The sequence below is a fragment of the Bidens hawaiensis genome, unplaced genomic scaffold, assembly GCF_021521415.1.
Source record: "Bidens hawaiensis isolate Kalapana, Puna unplaced genomic scaffold, B.hawaiensis_p1.1 tig00045529_1, whole genome shotgun sequence".
Taxonomy (NCBI): Eukaryota; Viridiplantae; Streptophyta; class Magnoliopsida; order Asterales; family Asteraceae; genus Bidens; species Bidens hawaiensis.
The window spans coordinates 49,719-74,084 of record NW_027498116.1 but is presented as its reverse complement, the minus strand read 5'-3'; the positions used below and the strand labels follow the sequence as shown (position 1 = coordinate 74,084).

At 33.8% G+C, this 24,366-nt stretch overlaps 2 protein-coding genes, 1 long non-coding RNA gene and 1 pseudogene across 5 annotated transcripts; all 4 read left to right on the top strand.

The window, feature by feature from the left end:
* The first annotated feature begins 1,528 nt into the window (after positions 1–1,528).
* Positions 1,529–5,167, top strand: LOC143595778 (DNA repair protein RAD51 homolog 3-like; annotated as a pseudogene). The gene is made up of 9 exons (XR_013146587.1): positions 1,529–1,649; positions 3,572–3,670; positions 3,782–3,904; positions 3,961–4,019; positions 4,094–4,164; positions 4,226–4,455; positions 4,538–4,669; positions 4,757–4,823; positions 4,918–5,167. The product of XR_013146587.1 is annotated as a DNA repair protein RAD51 homolog 3-like (transcript).
* A 5,264-nt stretch (positions 5,168–10,431) lies between these two features.
* On the top strand, positions 10,432–14,296 carry LOC143595789 (transketolase, chloroplastic). The gene is made up of 7 exons (XM_077074722.1): positions 10,432–10,921; positions 11,756–11,846; positions 11,933–12,038; positions 12,130–12,412; positions 12,495–12,643; positions 12,830–12,983; positions 13,063–14,296. Exons 1-7 carry the CDS (start codon positions 10,439–10,441, stop codon positions 14,020–14,022), a joined length of 2,226 nt encoding a protein of 741 aa, XP_076930837.1. The 5' UTR covers positions 10,432–10,438; the 3' UTR covers positions 14,023–14,296.
* A 5,502-nt stretch (positions 14,297–19,798) lies between these two features.
* Positions 19,799–23,960, top strand: LOC143595777 (uncharacterized). 2 transcript variants are annotated; one of them, XR_013146586.1, is made up of 4 exons: positions 19,799–19,833; positions 19,899–19,937; positions 23,030–23,147; positions 23,820–23,960. It is a non-coding gene; the product is annotated as an uncharacterized LOC143595777 (long non-coding RNA). The 2 variants fall into 2 exon arrangements; XR_013146585.1 differs by lacking the exon at positions 19,799–19,833 and having other exon boundaries at positions 19,873–19,937.
* On the top strand, positions 21,827–22,937 carry LOC143595776 (uncharacterized). The gene is made up of 5 exons (XM_077074713.1): positions 21,827–21,892; positions 22,308–22,384; positions 22,459–22,513; positions 22,600–22,688; positions 22,828–22,937. The coding sequence occupies exons 2-5, from the start codon at positions 22,316–22,318 to the stop codon at positions 22,867–22,869; spliced, it is 255 nt and encodes an 84-aa protein (XP_076930828.1). The 5' UTR covers positions 21,827–21,892; positions 22,308–22,315; the 3' UTR covers positions 22,870–22,937.
* Positions 23,961–24,366: the final 406 nt, after the last annotated feature.

The window sequence follows — 24,366 nt, the reverse complement described above, 5'->3', positions numbered from 1 at the left end:
CCGTGACATATTATGTGTACACGCACAAATAAACACTCCAAATGCACTTCTAAATCACGACCAGAATGACCTTAGTATAGTCTAAAACATGCAAAGTCAAAAGAAACATCAATCCTACAAATAAGTAACATTTGACAAACAATGTAACATCTGGCCTCTCGTAATATTGCCCCCATCCAGGAACTCATGGATTTGTTTTTGGTTGCCCGGAGTTTTCATTTGCTCCACAGCCAACTAAAGCCTAAAACGCGTTGGTGATATTTGAGGCGTGGCATTACTTATAAACCATGAATCGCTCCTTGCCACAGGTGATGTGGAATTTTCTTAATGTGTTAATTTAACGGTGATAAAATGTTACAAGCCAAACAGAACAAACAGAAGAACTCAACCCAAAAGACTGGTTAATGTGTGAGGAACCCATTTGGCTTATAAACCCAACATCAGTTCAGTTGCCCATACAACCGACAAGTCCCACACCTTGCAATGATTTCAGTCCGTGACATAAAACCTAGATTCCATCATTTTCTACAAATTTCCTACACGATATCTCAAAATTTAACTGAACTCATCCCATTATGTTAGTAACCCGATTGAATTCATCAAATAAATTTAAATGAAAAGGGTTTGGTGGATGAACATACATACATACATACATACCTGGGTAATGTTCGATTGCGTTGTGGAGGACAAGACTTAAGAATCATCCCATGTGGCTGTGAGTCTTAACAAACAAATTAGGGATGAATCCAACAAAAGTCTATAAATAATAAACTATTCTTAAAGCGAGGTCATGACTTATAAGCTATACGTTAATTTAGTTACGGTATCAGAACTAAATGTAAATCCAATATTGTAGACGTTCAAAATAGAGCTTATGATAAAAGTGGCACCACTTTGATTTGTTAGGTTTGTTATGGTACCAGTTGCTAAACCAAAAAAATGTTAGTAAACACCGTGAATACGATTGTCAAATTTAAAACGAAGTTTATTCGAATGGTAAAACCCAGACGTTGTGGCCGCAAATTGAATTTAGTATTTCTTAGGTTCGCTATGCTACTAGAACTAAACCAGAAAAAAAAAATCGGTAACGCTCGGACGTTGTGGACGCGATTTCGGCCGGTAACGTTAAATTCATTACAGTACCTAAGAAATGAGTCAAGTGACACGATTAATTCATTTGACTATGTGTATAAATGAACTGAAGACTCGAGCTCGGATTGTTTTGAGTTACAAGAGTGTGAGCACGAGCTCAACTCGTGAGTAGGTTTTTCAAAATCAGACCCGTCCTATTTATTATTTACTAATTAGTTAACATACGCTTCTATTAGTTTTTATATATTTTGAGAAAAAATTAAAAGAGCCTACACTTCACCCAACTCTGACGTAAAATTAATTTGGCTCGGGATCGGCTCAAGCTTGAGCTTGAAAAACTCCTGCCGTCCTAATTTTGACTCCCGGTCCCAAAACATTTCAGCCGATTAAAAACAATAATCCCCAAACACCGAGAGTTGGCGGGAAGATTGAAATTACACAGAAAATGGAGGTGCTGCGATTACCGTTGTCGGCGTCACAAAAGGGGAAACTGATGTCTGCAGGCTTCACTTCCATTGCTTCAATTTCTTTAGTTTCTCCTTCACATCTTGCTCTAGGTATCTCATTTTTAACCAACTGTTTGATAGTTAATATTTTATGAACGAACCTAAATGTGTCATTGTTTTCAATTGTTGATGTTATTTGTGGATTGGAGAAAAATATTAGGAATTTATGTTATTAAGGTTCTATTTGAAATTTGGCTGCGCGTTGGATATTACCTAAATTCAAATATTATGAACACATGCTACAAACTGACTTAATGCGAAATTGAAGGTAGATTCCATAGGTTTTAGCTTAAAACATAATTAAATAAAAGGATATGAAATTCTTGTTTAACCGTGTTGATACGGAAGTAAAAGATGCAGTAAGGTGTCTATCTACAGATGCCTTTTCTTTGTTTTAAGTCACACAGTCACCAAATTTCTGCCATTGCTACGAGTAGGGGTGGCAAATGTGATCCATTGGGTTGAATGGGTTGTAATAAAATGTATGTAATGGGTCAGAATGGGTCAAACTAAAAAAGGAAATGATTGAACGGGTCAAAATGGGTTGACATTTCTTGAGGTTTCTTTTTTTTTTAATGGAACGAGAAAAACGGAGGAAACTTTTTTGTTTTTTTACCTTTTTAGTTTTTTATTTATATTTCGAGTTATGATTTTTTAATTTTTATTTTTTGTTTTTTAATGTGAGGTTTTTGAAATTGGTCAAAATGGGTTGAGATTTCAGAAACCCCTCATTAAAAAATTCAAAAAAAAAATAATTAAAATATCATAACTCGAAATATAAATCAAAAACTAAAAAAGTAAAAAGTTTCCTCCGTTTCGTTACATAAAAAAAACAACTCAAGAAATGTCAACCTGTTTCAACCCTTTTCTTTTTTGAGTTTGACCGATTCATTATATACATTTTATTACAACCCAATGGGTCACATTTGCCACCCCTAGCTACGAGCAACGGTAATTAGTGTGACTGCATTTGTTCACTATTAAACTTTTTGATATTATCTGTTTCATGTATGCTTATCTTGTTCAAATGATCACTGAGATCCTGACTCTTGTTAAACACTTCTTTACATGGGTGGTTTGTTTAAATAGTTGTGCACTAGCTTCAAATATCCATTCATAAAGATGTCAAGATTCAAGAGCTTAATGATCTTCTATAGGCTAATTATTGTGTAGAGTTTTTTCATAAGGTAGTTTAGGTTTGTGATTGTGTTTGTTTGTCATTGCCAGTTGTCTACTCAATCTTATATCTTGTTGAGATAATTATCCTGAGATCATCCACAAATGACCATATTTCATCCAAGCCATCGGTTTTTGACAGATTGACCATAAAGCTTAGGTATGTAACTATAGGTATCAAAATAATCATTTCTTGGTTTGATAAGACCCACATGACTTTATGAAGTGGTTGACCGCTCGGACTAGAAACTAATAGTAATCTCATCAAGTATTGTTTCTTAATCCTTATTGTTTTGGTTAGTCCTATATAGTAGTTAAATTACTCATAACTATACACAAATTACATAACAAACCAAGACCTACTACTAAATCCTATTTTATTTAACGGGTCGGACAGCCCACTGCTAGACTCTAGTTGTCGAAATAGGCTAAAATGCTTTTAGAATCGTGTATAATTGTGTTTTTTTTTGGAAACTTTATATGGTTGTAAAGAGGGTGTGAGGATATTTTGTTAAGAGTGAATGCACAAGACTCCTTAAGTCTTGTGGTCATTTTGTCTTTCTCTTTGGAGTAATCATTATCGTGGAGAATCTAGAATACAAAATTATATAAGAGCAAACATATGTGAAGCTGGTAGTGAACTGCTTGATCATTCATATACAGCAGATTTCGTTATTGAAGGATTATTTTCTAAACAACCTTGAGCATGATTAATGCCCTCCCTGGTTGTTGTCTTTGTCCATTACTTTCAGCACAAACATTTTCATTGAAAAAATTATGCTGTATGCTTGCAACAGAACTGAAGATTTCAGAAACAGAGGCGCTTGAAATTCTAAAGAGTGTGTCGGATGGTAGTAGGTTGCAGAGCACCAGTAGCAGTCATACTATTGTCAATGGTACTATTCACTCTTCAGTTACCATATTTTCAGTCTGTTTATCATTTCTGATTACAAAGTTGCCTTTCAGAAAGATTTAGCAGCAGCCATTGATGTTACCATTTGTTGCAGGCGCCCAGAGTGCGTGGGATATGCTGCAGGAAGAGGAAACCTGTGTACATATTACCACGTCATGTGCTGACTTGGATGACATTTTGGGTGGAGGGATAAGCTGCAAAGAAGTCACAGAAATCGGTTCGTTCCTTTATTATATTTCTACACTCATTTTCTAGTTCTTTTAATGATAAAAGAAGTTTTTGATCCTTTTCTAACTAGGTGGAGTTCCGGGCATCGGTAAAACACAACTCGGGTATACATTGCTAGCATATTATTTTCTGATATTTTCATTATGTATTTTTAGTGTTTTGCTAACAGAAGATACAGAATTCAACTTGCAGTTAATGCTCAGATCCCGTATGAATTTGGTGGAGTTGGAGGCAAGGCAATATATATAGGTAAGTCTGTTACCATATATCGCAATCTTGTTATATTTAACATTTTATTATTTGATAGCAGATACAGAAGGTAGCTTCATGGTTGAACGAGCTTTACAGATTGCAGAAGCTTGTAGTGATGACATGGCAGAATACAATCGCTTGTATCGCAAGGGGCCTCAAGCTTGTGATGTCAAAATGATGCAGCCCAAAGATTTTCTTGAAAATATATTTTACTTTCGTGTCTGCAGTTACACCGAGCAAATTGCCCTCACAAATTACTTAGACAAGTTCATCACACAGCATAAAGATGTAGATACATATATACACATTTCAATTCAATTTTGTTTTCAGTTCTTACAGTGATTTATCATACATCAAAATGAGTTTACAGGTTAAGGTGGTTATCATCGATAGCATCACATTTCACTTTCGTCAAGATTTTGATGACATGGCACTTAGAACAAGAGTACTCGGTGGAATGGCCTTGAATTTGATGAAACTTGCCAGAAAATTTGGTGTGGCGGTAAGATTAATCACCCGAATACTTAAGTAATTTTTTATTCAATTAAATATCAAAATTATATAACTAATTTATTTGCATACTGAGCAGGTTGTTTTACTGAATCAAGTGACTACTAAGTACTCGGATGGTTCATTCCATTTAGCCCTTGCACTAGGTAACTTGTATATGTTAATATCTTTTTTTTCCTTTATTATTTTGCATAATTAGAGATTATTGTTATGTGGGTGTTTGTTAAAACTTATTTACAGGTGATAGTTGGTCACATGCCTCCACAAATCGCATTATCTTGCACTGGAATGGCGATGAACGTTATGCATATATTGACAAGTCACCCTCTCTCCGGTCAGCATCTGCGCCTTATTCTGTGACACCTAAAGGAATCAGACACTCGGCTTCAAACAACAAAAGAGTTAAACTTATCTGAGTTTGTTTATTATTGCATACTCAGCTAGTGTAACATTTCTACTTTTGTATATGTTTTTGCTTGCATTTATGAGTTTAATCGAGTTTTGGTCAATTTCCTCAGGTTATAACATGAGACCAAAAGTGACTTTAAATAAGTTATAATAAAGTTAAAAAGATTTATAAACTTGATTTTAAGGGCATGAAAGAATTGAAGATACTACCAAGGACCGAAACCAAACCATCCGATCTCACCCATTTTCGCTACCATACTATGGTTTAAAATATTTACTTTTGAAATATTTTTTATTGTGTGACATACTGTCTGATTTCACCTTCAAATTGTATGTCCTGTGTGTACTACATTACAATTGAATAAAGACTGGTAATGTTTCTACAATTATTTTCAAGTTGGGCTCTCACCTTTGGACCTGGGCCTAATATGTATCTAAAGTCAACCATTTGCCCAAAGGCTACACTACTACGTCACCCTAACGAGTAACGACCCATGAAAATATATATGAAAAAATTTCGTAAGGGAATGTGTAGTGGGGTAGCGCCGAAGGCCACATCGGATGGATCACGCTCACACAACATTACGCTCAGGGCTGTCTCTGAGATTTTTGGTGTCTCAGACGAGTATTTGAAAATGACTCTTACATATACTTTTATTAAGGTTGCCGATAATTGTGATAACAATTAACAAAAACAAATAACTATAGCGATAAACAAATACAAAACAAAGTTTAACAATAAATAAATAAAGTTAGACATATAGAGAGGCTCTCATAGCATTTTTCTTATATATATTTTAGAAAAAAGTAAAAATGCGGGCCCTCTTCAATAACGAAAGGGGCTAAGGCCCTAATTTACCTTGGAGACGGCCCTAAATTTACACCTCTTGTAAAGATTGGGTGTGGTTCAGTGTAAAATATTAAAATAATAAAGACAATTAAAAGATTGTTTTACCCCTAAGTTAACATTAATAACTAACGAAGTTAACGAATTGGACGTAATTGGCAATAATTGAGAAACCTTAATGATTCAGTTGCACAAAATAAACTTTTTGTACTTAATTCATATAATTGAGTAGACACCAAGAATGATTTTGGCACTTTAATTATTTAATATTAAAATATTCTCAGTGGTCACATAATTTTTTATTGAACTCAAGAGGCATGTTTACAAGACGTCTTTACAGGCATGCAAAACGCAAAGAAAAACCACCATAATGAAGATGATTCATGAAGCAAATATACTTAATAAACAATGTTTTTTTTATTTCAAAGACAAAATGGGTATTTTATTGATAGTCAGAACCTTTTTTCCTTCATTTAAAATCGTTTATAATTCCTTTTGTTACAAAAAAGGTTGAATTTTAGGAGGTTGCCGACGTCACACATGAATATAAAATAATCTATTGTTAAATAAACAAGTTGTAATAATATAAACCGGTCATCCAATCCAACCAAATAATATAAAACGATAATGTTGTTTTTTCAGTCAATTTTGTTGTTAATTATTGAGATTATCAACTTATCATCTTATTATGATCGATTTCTTCTTTCTTTTTCACGGATGATAATTCTTGCAATTCTATTTTTAGGGTGGAAGGTGTCGTCTCACATTTCCCTAAGTGCGTGTTCGTTTCACATAATTCGTGTGAATTCAAAGAAATTGGAATTAAAATCTCATGGCATGGCGTGTTCGTTTCGTTAGAATTGAAATCTTAATTTCATTTTGGTGTGTTCGGTGATCAATGAATTAGAATTCAATTCCTTCAAATTCCTTTAAATAAAGGGATTTCAAATCCTTTCAAAATGTGAAGGATTTCAAGTTAAATTCATTAGAATCTTTTCTTGAGTTGTTTTTTTTTTTACTTTTTTTTCATTTATATTTTGAGTTATGAATTTTTTATTATTATTATTTTTAAATATTTTTTGAGTGGTTTTGTAACTTAATAGAAAACCCCTAAAAATTTAAAAAAAAAAATAAAAATAAAAAAGTAATAACGCAAAATATAAATAGAAAACAAAAAATCTAGAAAAACTAAAATGTTTCTGTCGTTATCCTCGTTTAACAAAAATCGATTTAACTTCATTTGTAGTGATAGATTACAGTTCATTTGTCAAACGAATACATCAATAATGGAATTGGAATATTGGATTTCAATTCCTTTCAGTTCCAATTCCTATATTTTGAATATTCAGATTCCAAATTCAATTCATTCCAATTCCAAATCACATGCAAATTCCAATTCCAATTCAATTCTATTTCGTGAAACGAACATGCCCTAACTTCCTACACATTTTCTCTTCCTAGGTGTTTAGTCACCCCACGGTAACGACACATAAGGGGTAGTTTAGTCTTTTATTCCATACACCCTAGTTAAAAACTAGGTCGACTTTCACCCACCTCTATTTGCCAATTGTATCAACTACGTTTTTTTTCTTGCCATCATGTTTCTTCTCTAGTGTCTTTTTGCTTGAAAGCGCTTATAACTTTAATTCAAGAAAAACGATTTCACAAGATGATGTGGTGCCTATATGAACACCAATAGTGGACTAGAATGACGGAGGTTTATAGCAAGAAGTGGTAAGAGATAACGTGAAAGGAGCTTTAGGTGTCTTAAAAGCTCGCTGGGTTAGAGTTTAACTACATGTACGGGAAATGCATCCATCCAAATCCAAAATTAGAAAAATAGTGTATACTTGCTTTATACAACACAACATATAATTGGTCATCCTACCCATTAAGCTGTTCAAAACATAAATAAATGTATAATAAAATATTTAACATGTCAACTAATAATAAGTTAGTATAAAAATACATTTGTAAAAGTTGGGTTTAAAATTGAATGAAAAGGTTGTGTTTGATAAATCAGTATAAAATACATTATATATGTATCCACAAAGCAGTATAACAAGAAGAGGAATAAAATATATTCATCGCACCCTCAAGAATAAATAAGCCGAATCAAGCCAAAACATTATAACCAAATGGGCTACCCGAGCCATCGGAGACAATGTACCGAAGTTGCATATGAAGCGGATCCACTACCCAAAGAATGCCCCTGATACCCTAATAAGTAATAAAAGATTCAATTAACTTTTAAAATAATAAAGATCCGGTTAGGTGCATTTGAAGCAAATCTTGTCCTAATTTTATAATATTTAAATATACCTTTTAAATACATTTTAATACGATTAATTTAGGGAAAATTCCTAAAAGAAGCATTTATGAAAACAAATTTCTACATTTAGGTACTATTTGTAAAAAAATTCAGAAATAGGTATTATAAACAAGTCGTGACGAGTAGTTTGTAGAACCAATTAAAACTTGCCGCATGTCCTTAAACTAACTGTTACGAGCACACTCACTGATCATTTACTCGTCACGACTAAATAAGTTTCATATCTCGTAATCAACGCCCACGAGTAATTCATAAGTCCTTTAGTCGCGACTCGCGATGACTAGTTTCTTCAGTTTACATTCCCTACACGAGTAGTTTATTAGTAGTTAACTCGTCGCGACTAGCTTAACCTCATAATCTACTCGTCGCGATTAAAGGACTTGTGAATTACTCGTGGGAGTTGATTACGAGGCATGAAACTTATTTAGTCGTGACGAGTAAATGATTAGTAAACGTGCTCGTTATGGTTAGTTTAAGAACACGTGGCAAGTTTAATTGGTGTCTACAAACTACTCGTCACGACTAGTTTATAATACCTATTTCTGAAATTTTTTGTAAATGATACCTAAACTAAAAATTTGTTTTCATAAATGCTTATTTTGAGAATTTTTACATTAATTTATACTATCATCAAATTTTTTGTTTATTAAAAAACCATAGTTTGTTTATTATTACTTTACATATGGACCCACTTCCTTCACAATGATTCGTGTTCTTATAATACTTGTTGAAATCAATAAGTTGGTGCTGGTGGTAGGTGATAACGGAGGTAGGTGAAAAAGTATCGCATCTATACTAATTTTTATTTCGAGGGATGATAATTAATAACTTTAATAAAAGTTTAGATTAGATGTGAATACGAGAGTTCGATTAAATTGAATGCATGGTCTAATCAAATATATATGCGTTGAGTCATAAACATCACCAACGATTTATTTAATTCTGTTTATTTATAACAAGTAAAATATTTATTATAGTAGTCAAACATTACATAGTCAAACGTTACAAGGGTGCGAAATTGGTGTAATTTTGTTGTAATTAAAGTAAGAAGAATAATACTAATAGATATAAAAAGTAAAATAATTAATAATTCAGTAAGGTAAAAAAGAATCTATCATAAAAGGAAATTAAAACAAAAACTTAATAAATATTAGGATTATGATGACTAATGGTCTAGTGGTATGGTGTCTATCATAAATGAAGATGACGGTTTCAAATTCTTGCAATTATTAGTGTAAGGTTAAAGGGGTTTTATGTGAAAGTGAATTTGTAAAGAAAAGGGATTTAAATCTATTTTTAACCCTAGCTTCTTTATTAATGGTATTTGCTCATCATAAATACAAGTAAGCATCAACAAAAGCACATTTTATCCTTTTAGTTATTATAGTCTAAAACCTTAAGAACATCTTACCTTGAATAGTTATTTCAATTTTTTCAAAACAACAATTAAAAAAAACATAATAATAAAATAAAATTTACAGTCACCTTTTTCTTATCTTTATTAGTATAAAACCAGGGGTGATCAAACAGGCCTTACCCATCAAAATCGACCCAAACCCTACTCATTCCCGATTAATGGCAAAAACTATACATAGGACTCGACCCTATTGTTAATGCTTGGTTCAGGTCATAGGTTGGCGACTCGGGTCCTAGAACAGTTTTTTAGTAGTGCTAAGCTATTCTTGCATACTCGGACCCGATTTATTAGTATTTATGGGTCTCGGGAACCAACCCAACTCTATTATAAACATGTATAATCGGTTCAAGTATGAAGAGTCTTGCATATTTTCAATCTATGCTCCCCAAACTATAAGATGAGCTCCGGATACAATACTATTATTTAGTGCAAAATTCAAGAAATAACAGTACCGAAAACTCGTATCGGTATAAAAAAACTACCATAAATAAGAAAATGGTATATACTTGACCATATACCTCAAAGCCACCATTTTATAAACACTCCAAAAATCCAAGTTGCAAACGAAGGCAATACATTCATTTCCTACCCTCACTCAACGGCTGTGATCACATCTCCAAACCCATCCAACGGTCCATTTCACCTCAACCACCCCTCACCATTCTTCACAAACTGATAAAAACCCCCATCCAACCCAACCCAACCCAACCCAATAATAATATTATTAACCCCATCACTCTCTAAAAAACCCAGAGCCATGGCTTCTATCACTCTCTCTCACGCCGCCCTCACCCGCTCCGCCGTACCCCGCCATGGCTCTTCCACCACCCAACAACCCACTCTCTCAATACCCACCTTCTCCGGTCTCAAATTCACCGCCGCACGCGCTTCCACGCGCGAACAAGTCTCCTCCACGCGCCGCCATGCTCCCTCCACGCGCCGGCGCGTGATCGTCAACGCGGCGGTGGAGACGTTAGAAAAGACCGATACGGCACTTGTGGAGAAGTCGATTAACACAATTAGGTTCCTGGCGATTGACGCCGTGGAGAAGGCGAATTCGGGTCATCCGGGTTTGCCCATGGGTTGTGCGCCCATGGGGCATATATTGTATGATGAGGTTATGAGGTATAACCCGAAGAACCCGTATTGGTTTAACCGAGATCGGTTTGTTTTATCTGCTGGACATGGGTGTATGCTTCAGTATGCTTTGCTTCATCTTGCTGGATATGATGCTGTCAAAGTAAGTCATTTCGATAACATCTATGCGTTAGTAACAGTTTGGGTTATAATTAATTGATTGAGTACAGGAAATTGGTATTGTTTTTGTTGGTTTATTTGATGAAATGTTTATGCACACCGTATGTTCGATGAAATGCGTAAGTGGGTTTAATCCGTTTTTAGATCTAGGATTTTATGAAAAATTAAATCTTTATAGTACAATAAAGTTAATTGGATAAGTTAGGTGATCAACTATAACACTTGATTATTTTGTTTAGTGTTTATCTGTTGAATCGTTTATGCTTACCGTGTGTTCGATGAAATGTCTAGGTGGATTGAATCTGTTTTTGGATCTGGGATTATGTGAAAAATTATATTTTGACAGTACAAATAAGTTAATTGGATGGTTAGGTGATCAATTACAACAGTTTGATGGTTTTTTTTATGTTTGTTTGCTGCATCGTTTATGCGCACCGTGTGTTTGTTGAAATGCCTGAATGAATTGAATCTGTTTTCGGATCTGGGATTGTGCCAAAAATCACATCTTTACAGCATGAATATGTTATTTAGCTAGTCTGTTTCATAGAATTCTATGTGGTCCTGCTACTGTTGGAAGATATGTAACTTGTCTGGGATATGGGCATTGGTTTAAATTAGGAATATATTCTTTTTTTTTATTAAAATAGGGCGAATTTGTTAATAGGGCGAATTTGTTTTTCCGTGGCATGATCTTAGGTTAAGTTCTTGATTTTACGGATCTTTGCAAACTGACGATTGATTGATCGATCTATGAATCAGTTCTTCAAGTCAGTGATTAATTAGCATTTTTATTAATACGTTGTCATATGTTTTATAGGAAGAAGACTTGAAGCAATTCAGACAATGGGGAAGCAAAACTCCTGGCCATCCCGAGAACTTTGAAACTCCTGGTGTTGAAGTCACTACCGGTTAGTACTCAGATACATGATTATGTATAAACACTAAAATCTTGATAAATTTTTTTTGTGTCTAAACGATTGTAAATTGCTATCAGGTCCTCTTGGTCAAGGTATTGCCAATGCTGTTGGTCTTGCTCTTGCCGAGAAGCATTTGGCTGCTCGTTTCAACAAACCAGATGCTGAGGTTGTCGACCACTACACGTAAGATTTGATATTTCTTTATGGGTGTTTCACAAATCCAATTATTATATTAAAACTAAAACGATTAAAACGATTGTGGGTTGTGTTTCAGATACTGTGTTCTTGGCGACGGTTGTCAAATGGAAGGAATTGCAAACGAAGCATGTTCACTTGCTGGACACTGGGGACTTGGAAAGCTGATTGCTTTATATGATGACAACCACATCTCCATTGATGGTGACACAGAGATCGCCTTCACTGAGAATGTTGACAAACGTTTTGAAGCTCTCGGGTGGCACGTCATTTGGGTGAAGAATGGTAACACCGGTTATGATGAGATCCGTGCTGCCATCAAAGAAGCCAAGGCTGTCACTGATAAGCCCACTTTGATCAAGGTCAGTAACTATATGATCTTGCAAACCCTGAGTGAAACTCGGTCTCTTTTTGGTATTTTTAAAGTTTTCCACCAACTTGCAGGTGACAACAACAATTGGTTTTGGGTCACCAAACAAGGCTAACTCATACAGTGTCCATGGAGCCGCTTTGGGTGCAAAAGAAGTAGATGCAACCCGACAAAACCTTGGATGGCCTTACGAGCCATTCCATGTACCAGAAGAAGTTAAGAAGTATGTAAAAGATTTTAACTTTTTAACTATTAACTTGTTTTCTTGAATCAATATGAAATTCTAAACTAGGGTTGAAATTAAGAAGTACACGAAAGATCTTAAAATATTCAAACTTTCAACTTGTTTTCTTGGATCAATATGAAATTCTGAACTAGGGTTTGATGATTTTGATTTTCTTGTTTGCAGGCACTGGAGCCGACACACCCCTGATGGTGCAGCTCTTGAAGCTGATTGGAATTCTAAATTTGCAGCTTATGAAAGTAAGTATCCTGAAGAGGCTGCTGAATTGAAATCTATTGTCACTGGTGTATTGCCAGCTGGATGGGAGAAGGCTCTTCCTGTGAGTACCTTATTATTAAGTCATGCATATTTGAATCTTGAATTTCCGGAACTTTATAATAATTATGCTATCTATGTAGACATACACACCAGAAACACCCGGTGATGCAACCAGGAACCTCTCACAAACAATGCTTAACGCATTGGCACCAGTTGTACCCGGTCTGATTGGTGGAAGTGCAGATCTTGCATCTTCAAACATGACTCTTTTGAAAATGTTCGGCGACTTCCAAAAAAACACACCCGAAGAACGCAACGTTCGGTTCGGTGTCCGTGAACACAGTATGGGAGCCATTGCAAACGGTATTGCCCTCCACAGCCCTGGGTTCGTTCCATACTGCGCTACATTCTTTGTTTTCACCGATTACATGAGAGGCGCTATCAGAATCTCGGCTTTATCAGAAGCAGGAGTCATTTACGTAATGACACATGACTCCATTGGTCTAGGAGAAGACGGGCCCACCCATCAGCCCATTGAACACCTGGCCAGTTTCCGAGCCATGCCCAACATCTTAATGTTCCGCCCGGCTGATGGAAACGAGACAGCTGGTGCTTACAAGGTCGCAGTTGAAAGCCGAAAACGACCCTCAATTCTTGCTCTTTCTAGGCAAAAGTTGCCCAACTTGCCCGGAACTTCAATTGAAGGAACTGCGAAAGGTGGGTACACGATAACCGATAACTCAACCGGTAACAAGCCCGATGTTATCTTGATCGGTACCGGATCTGAGCTGGAAATCGCGGTTAAAGCTGCTGATGAGCTAAGAAAAGAAGGGAAAACGGTTCGTGTGGTGTCTTTCGTATCATGGGAACTTTTTGATGAACAATCTGATGAATATAAGGAAAGCGTGCTTCCATCGGGCGTGACTGCTCGTGTTAGCATCGAAGCCGGGTCGACTTTCGGTTGGGCGAAAATTGTTGGAAGTGTAGGAAAATCTATTGGCATTGACAAATGGGGGTCCAGTGCACCAGCAGGAAAGATCTACAAGGAATATGGGCTTACTGTTGAAGCTGTGATTGCAGCTGCTAAACAAGTGTGTTAGGATTGTTGGTTTGAACCCGACATCAAATTCTTCGAGGAATAATAAGAAGTCGGTTTTTTAGTCTTTGATGCTTTTCAACGAACACCTTAAATCAAACGAAGATCAGAAGAGACAATTAGAAGTTAAATGGTTGATCGCTTAATGCTCTCGTTTATTTGTACCAAAATTGAAACATAATTTTCAAAGTTTTGTGATTTGTTTGGTTACTATTGAGGTGTTGTTTTGAGTAATGTACAATCTTACAACTTATAATAAGATATTATTCTGCTTTTTTAGCATCTTACATTTTCTATGATTACAAGATATAATCTTTGTTTTTATATTTTATGTGAAAAAAGGTTGCTTTCTTATCTAATTCTTGAATTTTAAAGAATTTATATTTTAGGGTGTTCTTTTATTATTTGAATGGATTGGGTGATGGATATGAGCCATTGAAAATGGGTAAGGTTATCTAATCTTTGTTAAGGTTCAAGTTATTTGTGTTGCATATAAAATGTGGGTTACAAAATGGCAAGCTAAGCCATAATAGGATATGCGGGATAAAAATTTTATAAACTATGTGGCCATAGGATAGAGTTTTTTGTTTTAATCTTTATTTGGATGGTATACTATTTTTCAGGATTAAATCTGGATATTGAAAGGACTTTGTTAACAAGTTTACAGAAAAATATAGTCAAATATTTCATCAATATATTTTATTTATTTATTTATTTATTTTTGTTTTAACAAAAATGTAAGAACTATAAAGTTGAAGTTGCAAAACATATTGGAAGGCTTTTCTTATCCAGAAATTCCCCCAACCAACCAATTGCATATGTGAAAAACTTTATAAAAGAGTCGGAAGTATTTTTGTTAACTTCTACAACCTTTTAAAACATTTTATAAGGTTTTATAAAAACCAACAAAGTATTTTACTTGATTTATAAATACTTTATTTTATTAAAAGTTTCTTTTGATTAGGTAAATTGGATTTTAATAATCTCAACTTAAGACGGTTGGCCGATAATAATCCCAAAATAGAAAGCAGTTGTCACCGGTCCCAACTTTCATATTGTTTGTTTTCATTGGACCCTGTTAAAAAAAACTTAACGGTAGTAAGTTTTTTCCAAATTTTAAATTGATGTTTTAGGGCTTTCATTCGGAACGAGGATATGAGTCTATTTATGTAAAACTTATCTCAAAATGGTGGTCCAAACGACTAAATGATGCTGCGATTCTGGTGTGCAAACTTTTAGCTAACAAAAGTCAAGCTGTTTGGAGCACCGTTTCAAGGTAAGTTTTACATCAATCGATTCGTATCCTCATTCCGATCGAAAGCCCTAAAACATCAATTTGAAATTTGGAAAAAACTTAACGCCGTTAAGATTATTTAACGGGGTCCAATGAAAACAAACGGTGTGAAAGTTGGAACCGGTAACAACTATTTTCTTGAAATTATTATCGGTCAACTGCATTAAGTTGGGATTATTAAAATCCAATTCACCTTTTGATTATATCAAGGTTGTTTAGTAATCAGTATTTAGTCTCTCTTTGTGTGCATGTATAAATGTATAATTATGGATTGAATAATGGAACATATTTGATTAGAAATTAAATAGCATACTCAAGAATAATCTTAAAAGAAATATGCATCCACCTAACACTTGGAATCTTTGACTGCTAATCCACATATATTTTTATAATAGCTATTTAACATGTGGTAATTCTATAATTCATATGTTCAAAATTCAAAAAAGCGTGATAACTTTTTAATGAGTGTATTTTCTTCTTAAAAAAAAACTTCTTCAAACTAGTAAAAAGGAAATTTTAATATGAAAATGTAGCATTTTTTTAAATATTACAGGATGCTTTATTTCGAATGATTAAGTTACAAAATACATTTTTATAATAAAAAATTTAATATCCGATCCCCACTTGTGTCGCTTTGAGTGGACATTAGCAATGAAGGATTTGAGCTAGGTCTTGTGAGATTGCTAGTTCGAATCCTGAGACCAACCGGGTTTTCGTCCGAGGTGTGTTATGCAAAGAGTTCAACTGTTGTGGCAGCACAATGATTGTCAAGTGGCAACTGGCGGTATAGTTTCCCGGGGAACACCCAAGCCAAACTCTGAAGCCACATATGAGCCTGCTTAAGACAACATAGTCTGACCAGAATAGAACATCAGGACTCTCCAAATTTGAAAAGTGCGGCAGCCTCGTTTTTCTAAAAGATTAAACTTTTAAGACTAGTGGGCCTTTAACTTTGGGCTTAAACCATGTATAACAACATGCATAATTGAAGATTGCATAGATAGAACTAGTGTGTTTACTTCGCGCGTTGAAAAACTTAGTAATGGGCTCGAGTTTTTAAACGTAGATATGCAAACACATTATAACGACTTTTATTTTGATACCAAAAAATGTTCATCTAAATATTAAAAAAAAACTTGGTTGGTATCGGTTCGACTCATTACGGTATCGACGTGGTACTACACTCACTATATAGCTTACAGTAAAAATTTATATCCTATTGCGAATACAATTTCTTTTTCAACGAAACTTATTTACTTTATTGTGAATACATATCCGTTTTAGCGACACTACATTGATGAAATAAACATGTCGTACGTAACGGCATACTAAAAAATCTAAAACTTCGTATGGCGTTCATTAAAAAACATCAGTAACTTAAATATGCATATATAATAACAGATTAGGGAACAGTTAAAACCATGAATACTTTAGGAGGGCAAAATAAAACAAAGTTTAGCAAAAGATAATGTTTGGGGATCAAATTACAACAGTTTAAAACTTTGAAAGGGCTAATTGAAAGAACTTAAAAATTGAGGGACCAAAAATAACAAAGCTTGAACATGCAAAATATGATATTTCAAAAATACCCGTTATTACTGTAGCTAGATGGTTAATGATAAGCCACCAACCCCTAAAGTGGTAGGTATAAGCCAACACCTCACTTTGATTGTACGGTTGTACCTAATTTTTGGAATGTAGATCCTCTACACCTAACCACCTTCGTCTAGTTTAAGCTCAATAGTGAGTTAACACTATCTCATTAAAAACTTTGATTAATAAAACTCAATTATAGGCTTTAACTTAAGAAAAAAGACACAATTTATAACTGACTCTCCGTCATATTTACATTTTTAGACACTTATATACTATACAGTATACACATGTAGCTTTTCAATCATATTTTCTAAAAACTATGGTAAAAAATATCTTTATGTAATTATGTAAGTATCGATAGAATTGGACTATTGGAGTTAGATCGAATATATCTCATTTTTAGGGCCAACCCATAGTGTATGATTTTTTTGGAGTAATTTATTTGCTTTTAGAACCTTGAGTGGTAAGTTTCGGGTGTAATCTTATGCACTTCCGGTTGCAAGTTATTTAGTAAGGTGATTATTATTTGGTTTTGACATTTCAACTATGAATATGCATTATCTGGCGTATCGCGTTGGGTTTGTGGAGGCCCATTGGCCCATTTTGGGTTTTGGGCTCGGTGGGTGAAGTACGATATAAATAAAATTAATCTACTAAATATACAAAAAACTAGAATAATTACAGTTTTGAACTAAAATAATTATGTTATAAAAAATAAAATAATGTCATAATAATTACTAGGATATAGCCCGTGTAATACATGTGTGGTTAAAGAAATGCAACAAAAAGTTAAATTTAATAATATACATAATAACATAACTTATGCACTAGTATTAACTTAATTACTATAGTTATTTGCCCTAGTGTTAACATAATTACTATAGTTATTTGTACACTTTTCACAATAAAGCCATTTGTATTTGATCTAAACACATATTTCATATATGTATGTATATTTTCAAAAACATGGTGGTGTATGTATGTGTGTGTGCACGCATTATTGTTTTATTATCATTTTCTTAATACATAATCATCCATGCCAGAAAAAACTAACGGAATTTAACCTCGTTTGTGAAAAGATCATTGAAGGAAAATATGTTGAAAGTTGGGGTTGTTGTTATACATATATTAAATTTGATTTAGCGCTAGCCAATAAGACAACTTTTGTAAAGTGTTGCTAAGATTGAAGTTGCAATGGATGGGTGTTTGGGGATCCTTATTTTACCTCCCTGTAACTTTTAGTCGTAAGTTAACAAGTCAAATATCATGACAACATAAGCAATACCAAACAAATTATTAACTTTTTAGAAAAGTTAAGAAGTTACAGATTGGTGAAAATAAGCAATCCCAAACACCCCCTAAACAGCCCCTCTTTATATAGCCGGATGGAGAGGAGATGAGTTTCATTACATAAAGAATGTATATATTTAATTAGGGTTAGGGTGCAAACGAGCCGAGCTGCTCGTGAGCTACTCGAGATCGGCTCGTAAAAAGCTCGATGTAGCCCAAGCCCAAGCTCGAGCCTAAAATTAAGCTCGTTTAATAAACAAACCCAAGCTCGAGCTTCACTTATTTATCTTTTTTTTATTTAATTATATATATACATATTATTAGGTCACGAAGCTTGCTTCTTCGTCAGTAAACCAAATTGCCGTGGATCACCACCTGACCTGACCCGACCCGACTACTTCAACGCCTGACGCTCATTAATTGATCAGTCAGTCAGGTATTCTTAAATAAATAAATAAATTATACATCTTTTTTCGATTAGGGTTGATTATATACTAAAAAACGAACTGGAATTGAATTATTAAGACAATTATTAATTAATTTTATTTTGTACGAAATTAATCGATTAATGCTTGATTTTGCTTTATTTTATTATGATTATGATATTAGTTTCACTTATGTTTGCATCACATTTGATTGATTTCGTCTGCTAGCTAGCTAACAATCAATAAACATGCATAATTTAAGATTATTATTATTATTATTATTATTATTATTATTATTATTATTATTATTATTATATGTGTAGGGGATAAGGGGCTTGGAACTAACTTTGGGACTTTGGGTGGCTTAAGTTGGGTGGAATGTAGATGATTGGGTGGGTCAGTGGCTTGTAAGCTATCCAAATTGGCTGTTCAAAAAAAAAAATCAAATCAAATCAAATCAAATATGGCCAGGGGGGAATTTGTAATAGTTTTCTGTAAATTGTTGTTGTTCAATTTACATCTTCGCGCAGGGTTTAGGGTTTTATCGCGTTTATCTGCAAGGAGGGTTAGGTTTTTATCATATTAGGCTAATTTTGTTCATTGTGTATTGATTATTATTATTATTATATTCTAAAGTTAGTTAGTTTTATGGTTTAGGTGAAGCAATGAGTGACCCTAACCCTCGTGTGTTCTTGGATATATCCATCAATAAAAGTCCTCCCGAAAGATTAGTAATCGAGGTATGTGTCTTTCTTCAATATGCATCATTACCATTAATACTATGGATGAATGGTGGATTTCAGATATTAATTAATGACTCAAAATTTGCAGCTTTTTGCTCATGTTGTGCCTAAAACAGCCGAGAATTTTCGAGCACTCTGCATGTGTGAGTCTTTTAAGATATTTAAAATTTGCATTGTAATTAGTAATTACAATATAACTATTATTATTATATATATGTGCAGGGGATAAGGGGATTGGTAGCACTACCGGGAAACCACTGCACTACAAAGGACGTGTTTTCCATGAGATCACTAAAGGCCTCGCAGCTCAAGTATGTTTGTTTAATAGTTTGTATGCTTAGCTCAATCAAGTACTTGCAAATTCTGTTCAACCCGTGGTTTCTTTTACCCTATGAGTTTTGGATATAAGGATTCACTTTTATATATAATTTTTTTGTTGCAGGGAGGCGATTTCTCGAAACAAAATGGTATGTATATTATTTAAGTCTTGTTTTTCATAAGGCAGCTTCCATGATCTTTTGATGGTTTGCAGGCACCGGTGGGGAAAGCATTTATGGAAAAACTTTTCGAGGTACAGTTTATAAATAACGTTCAATTTGATGTTGTAGATTTATTAGTATCTATAATTCATGTGCGGTTTTTGTAGATGAAAATTTTAAACTGTGTCATACTATACTATCTATGGCAAATGACGGCCCAAATACAAATGGATCTCGGTTTTTATAAGCTTCAATCGTCAACGCTTTCTTGATGGGTAATTCACTGACCAGAATTATGGATGCGTTTCAACTCAGTTTCTTTGTTAGGAATGTCTTCCAAAATCAACATTTAAGGGCTTATATTATAAGCTTATATTCAAATAGTTGTTTGATTATTATAAACTTAGATGCCTTTAAATGCTGTTGATTTTGAAAATAGAAACTGGGTGAAATCAAGTAACCTTTATTAGCCCTGGTTTAACCGGCCATTGTTATTTTTGATCGCAGATGCCATGTTGTTTTTGGAAAGGTAATAAAAGGTTTGGAAACCGTTCAAAATATTGAGCGGATGGGAACACCTTCTGGAAAGCCTAAAGGGCTGGTAGAGATTATAGACTGTGGTGAAATTTCTCAAGATAAAAGGCGCAATGTGATAGAGTCTCATGTACCTCAAAGTATTTCAGGTGTGTCTTAGGGGCTTCTCTTTACCTTATATTTGTCTTGTGTCAGTCTGATTTTTATTTATATGTTTATGTATTTATTAATTAATTTATTTGTTTCATACCCTTATACTTCTCCAAGTTTTTCTATTTTGTATATTTATTTATTCAACTTAATTTAATTTGATTATGTATATATTATTTTCCAGTGCAAGTGTTATACTGTTGTAATGTTTTATTTTTATTATTATTTTATATTTTTATACTATTTTCACTATTTTTATTTATCTATTTATTATTATTATTATGACTTTTATTATTATTGCTACCGATTTATTTATTTTATTGTATTTATCTGTCCAGCTGTCCCTCTCTGCTATATATTTTTTTATACTGTTTCATACATATGGTTTTGGAGCAGTGGGTCTCTCTGGAAGCAACCTCTCTATCCTTTGGGATAGATGTACGGTTTGCCTACATCGCACCCTCCCTAGACCCTGCTAATAGCTTTACTATTTGTGGAATTTTTACTTACTATGGTTGTTGTATTGCCATTTACTTTTTATTAATCCGGTTAATTAATTGTAGTCAGGAAAGAAGAATCTGAAGCAAATCTGCAAAAGGATAATAGTTTAAAGAAATATGAATCGGCTACATTGAAGAACAACGTGCTTGTTACAACTAGCGATGATAGGGAAGTTACATTTGAAAAGCCACATCAGCATACAGATGATCCAAGCAAATCTAGGTTGGCTGATGCTTTTCTACAATATATGTATTTTTAGGGGTGTTTGGAATCTTGGATGTGCATTTCGGAGTTGGTTATTTGATATTGAATAATAAATTTTTTATAAATGGATAATAAAATGTTTTGACAGTTCAGATTATTTGAGTAACAGATAAATGACATGACTAAAGAGTCATTCTTTTATATAATTCAACTATAAATATGATGGTATAATTTCAACCAGCTATTATAATATATAAGCTATTTATTATATTAAAAATTGTCATGTTATCTTTCCTCATATTAACATGAAATGTAAGAAGGCATTTAAGACAGGTCAAATAATATGCAGTTTTAGTTTATCCTTAAAACAGTCAGTTTTTTTTCTTTATCTTTTTTTGTGGCTGGTAGGAACTTTAGTTTTCAGATATTTCTAATGAAAGTCACTTTATTCAAACTCGAAAAACTGATTATTGCAAAAAACACCGCACATCCAGACACTCTTTGTTTTGATTTGATCCCTTGCTCACATATGTTGAGCTCTATTATCTTATTTTATTGATGATTTTCTTTTTCTGTTGTACAAGGGGGAACCGGTCTAAGAAATATGAAAGCCCAATCTCTGAAGATAAAAAGAATAATGCGACGGAGTCTCATAAAGGTATTGCAGTTTTAAGCCTCCTAAGTTAATTCATTAGATTATTACTGCAGTTTCTGTAATCATGTTTAACACATATAAAAGCTAGAAAAAACAACGAAAAGTGTATGCATCTTAACCTATACTAACATGCACCGTTTTGACCCGAACCCATTTTGAGTCAAAAAGAAAAAATGAGTAAAAAGAAAAACTTAAATCTTTTTAGGCAAAAAGAAAAAATTTAATCTTTTGATGGGTGAGTAAAAGCGTCAGTGATAAAAGGAAGAGAACAGAGCCCCACCCTTTTGGAACCGTCTACTAATTTACAAAAATGGTGTACTTTATAAATGAAAATGGACAATTATGTTCATTGTGCTGATTACTGACAGCATCATGCTTTAGATTTTAGGCATATACTAATGTTAGTTATATGGTTTAGGTGAAAATATGAGCAACCCTCGTGTGTTCTTGGAAATATCCATTAACAAAAGTCCTCCTCAAAGATTAGTAATCGAGGTCAGTATGTTTGTTTTTCTCAGTATGCATGCATTATGAATGGATTTGAAATATTAATTACTGAAATTTTGCAGCTTTTTGCTGATGTCGTGCCTAAAACAGCCGAGAATTTTCGAGCACTCTGCGTAGGTGTGCGAGTTTTTTTTAAAAATATTGAGAAGATGTACATTTGCATTGTAATTACAATATATTATTATTATTATTATTATGTGCAGGGGATAAGGGGAATGGAATCAGTACCGGAAAACCATTGCACTACAAAGGATGTGTATTCTTTCAGATCATTAAAGGCTTCTTCGCTCAAGTATGTTTATATTCTTATCTCAACCAAATACTTGCAAATTCTGTTCAAATTGGTTTCTTTTACCCTATGATTGCTTTGGAAAGTGAAGTTTTGGATATAAGGATTCATTTTAACATATAATTCCAAAATTTTGTTGCAGGGAGGTGATTTCTCTAAACAAAATGGTATGTATTTTGTTTAATTCTTGTTTTCGATAGAGTGAACAAGGGTTTCATGATCTTTTGATGGCTTGCAGGCACTGGTGTGAAAGCATATATGGAAATATATTTCCAGGTAACTTTAAAAAAGTTGTTTTGTGTTTAAGATTATGAGTACTTAAAATTTCATGTGTGGTTTTGTAGATGAGAATTTTAAACTGGATCATAGTGGGCCCGGTATACTATCTATGGCAAACGACGGTCCAAATACAAATGGATCTCGGTTTTACATAAGCTTCAGCCGTCAACTTTTTCTTGATGGGTAATACACTTAGAATTATGGGGAACATAGGGGTGGCAAATGTGACGCATGGGTTGAATGGGTTCTAATAAAATGTATATAGTGGGTCAGAAAACTAAAAAAAGAAAAGATTGAAACGGACCAACACGGGTTGACATTTCTTTCGAGTTTTTTTTAATGGAACAAGAAAAACAGAGGAAACTTTTTTGTTTTTTTTTTTACTTTTTGATTTATATTTCTAGTTATGATTTTTTAATTATTTTTTTTGAATTTTTTAATGAAGGGTTTTTGAAAAGGGTCAAAATGGGTTGAGATTTCATAAACCCTCATTAAAAAAGTCAAAAAAAAAATTAAAAATCATAACTCGAAATATAAATAAAAAAGGTAAAAAAACAAAAAAATTTCCTCCGTTCCATTAAAAAAAAAACTCAAGAAATGCCAACCTGTTTTGAGCCGTTTCAATCCTTTTCTTTTTTTAGTGACCCATTATTTTATTATAACTCATTCAATCCAATGGGTCACATTTGCCACCCCTAAATTATGGATTTAATTGTTTGGCCATAAACTTATATGCCTTTAAATGCTGTTGATTTTGAAAGTAAAAGTAGTAAATTTATAAGCCCGCAATATGCTTTGAGATGAAGTGAAATTGTTATCCCTTGTTTAACTAGTCATTGTTTTGTTAAACGTCAGGTGTCATGTTGTTTTTGGAAAGGTCATAGAAGGAATGGAAACTGTTCAAAGTATTGAGCAGTTGGGAGCAACTTCAGGAAGACCTATTGGGCCGGTAGAAATTACAGACTGTGGTGAAATTCCTCGAGATGAAAAACGTAACGTCATGATCTCTGATATACTTCAAGGTCCCCCCCCCCCCCCCCGTGAAGTGCGGATATCTTGTTTTCATGATTTTTTGAAAATTATTTCAAAGATTATAGTTTTTTGATTTAAGGAAAAATGAGTAAAATCATTGAAGTATAACAGTTATGAGACAGATATACCTTAGATCTCCATTGTCTCTGAACCTTTGTGACGAGTGACCAATCCAATCATTACCTTCCTATGTCCTCCTGCCTTGACGGAAATAAAAATGACTCCAGGTTTCATAACAAGACTCAGAGATGATGATAAAAGGGAATATTTTATTTCATAACTGTTTATCCCGAAGGAAGAACTTCTGGATATTTACATCATTTTCCCCTAAGGGGGGGCTTACTCACACATAGCTAAGATTACAAGGAAA

Excerpts from the sequence above, each read along its gene's own strand:
- LOC143595776 (XM_077074713.1), top strand. The coding sequence starts at position 22,316 with ATGAGCAACCCTCGTGTGTTCTTGGAAATATCCATTAACAAAAGTCCT. Across the intron at positions 22,385-22,458 it reads CTCAAAGATTAGTAATCGAG|CTTTTTGCTGATGTCGTGCC; the intron begins GTCAGTATGTTT and ends GAAATTTTGCAG. Across the intron at positions 22,689-22,827 it reads TTAAAGGCTTCTTCGCTCAA|GGAGGTGATTTCTCTAAACA; the intron begins GTATGTTTATAT and ends ATTTTGTTGCAG.
- LOC143595789 (XM_077074722.1), top strand. The coding sequence starts at position 10,439 with ATGGCTTCTATCACTCTCTCTCACGCCGCCCTCACCCGCTCCGCCGTA. Across the intron at positions 10,922-11,755 it reads CTGGATATGATGCTGTCAAA|GAAGAAGACTTGAAGCAATT; the intron begins GTAAGTCATTTC and ends TATGTTTTATAG. Across the intron at positions 12,984-13,062 it reads GATGGGAGAAGGCTCTTCCT|ACATACACACCAGAAACACC; the intron begins GTGAGTACCTTA and ends CTATCTATGTAG.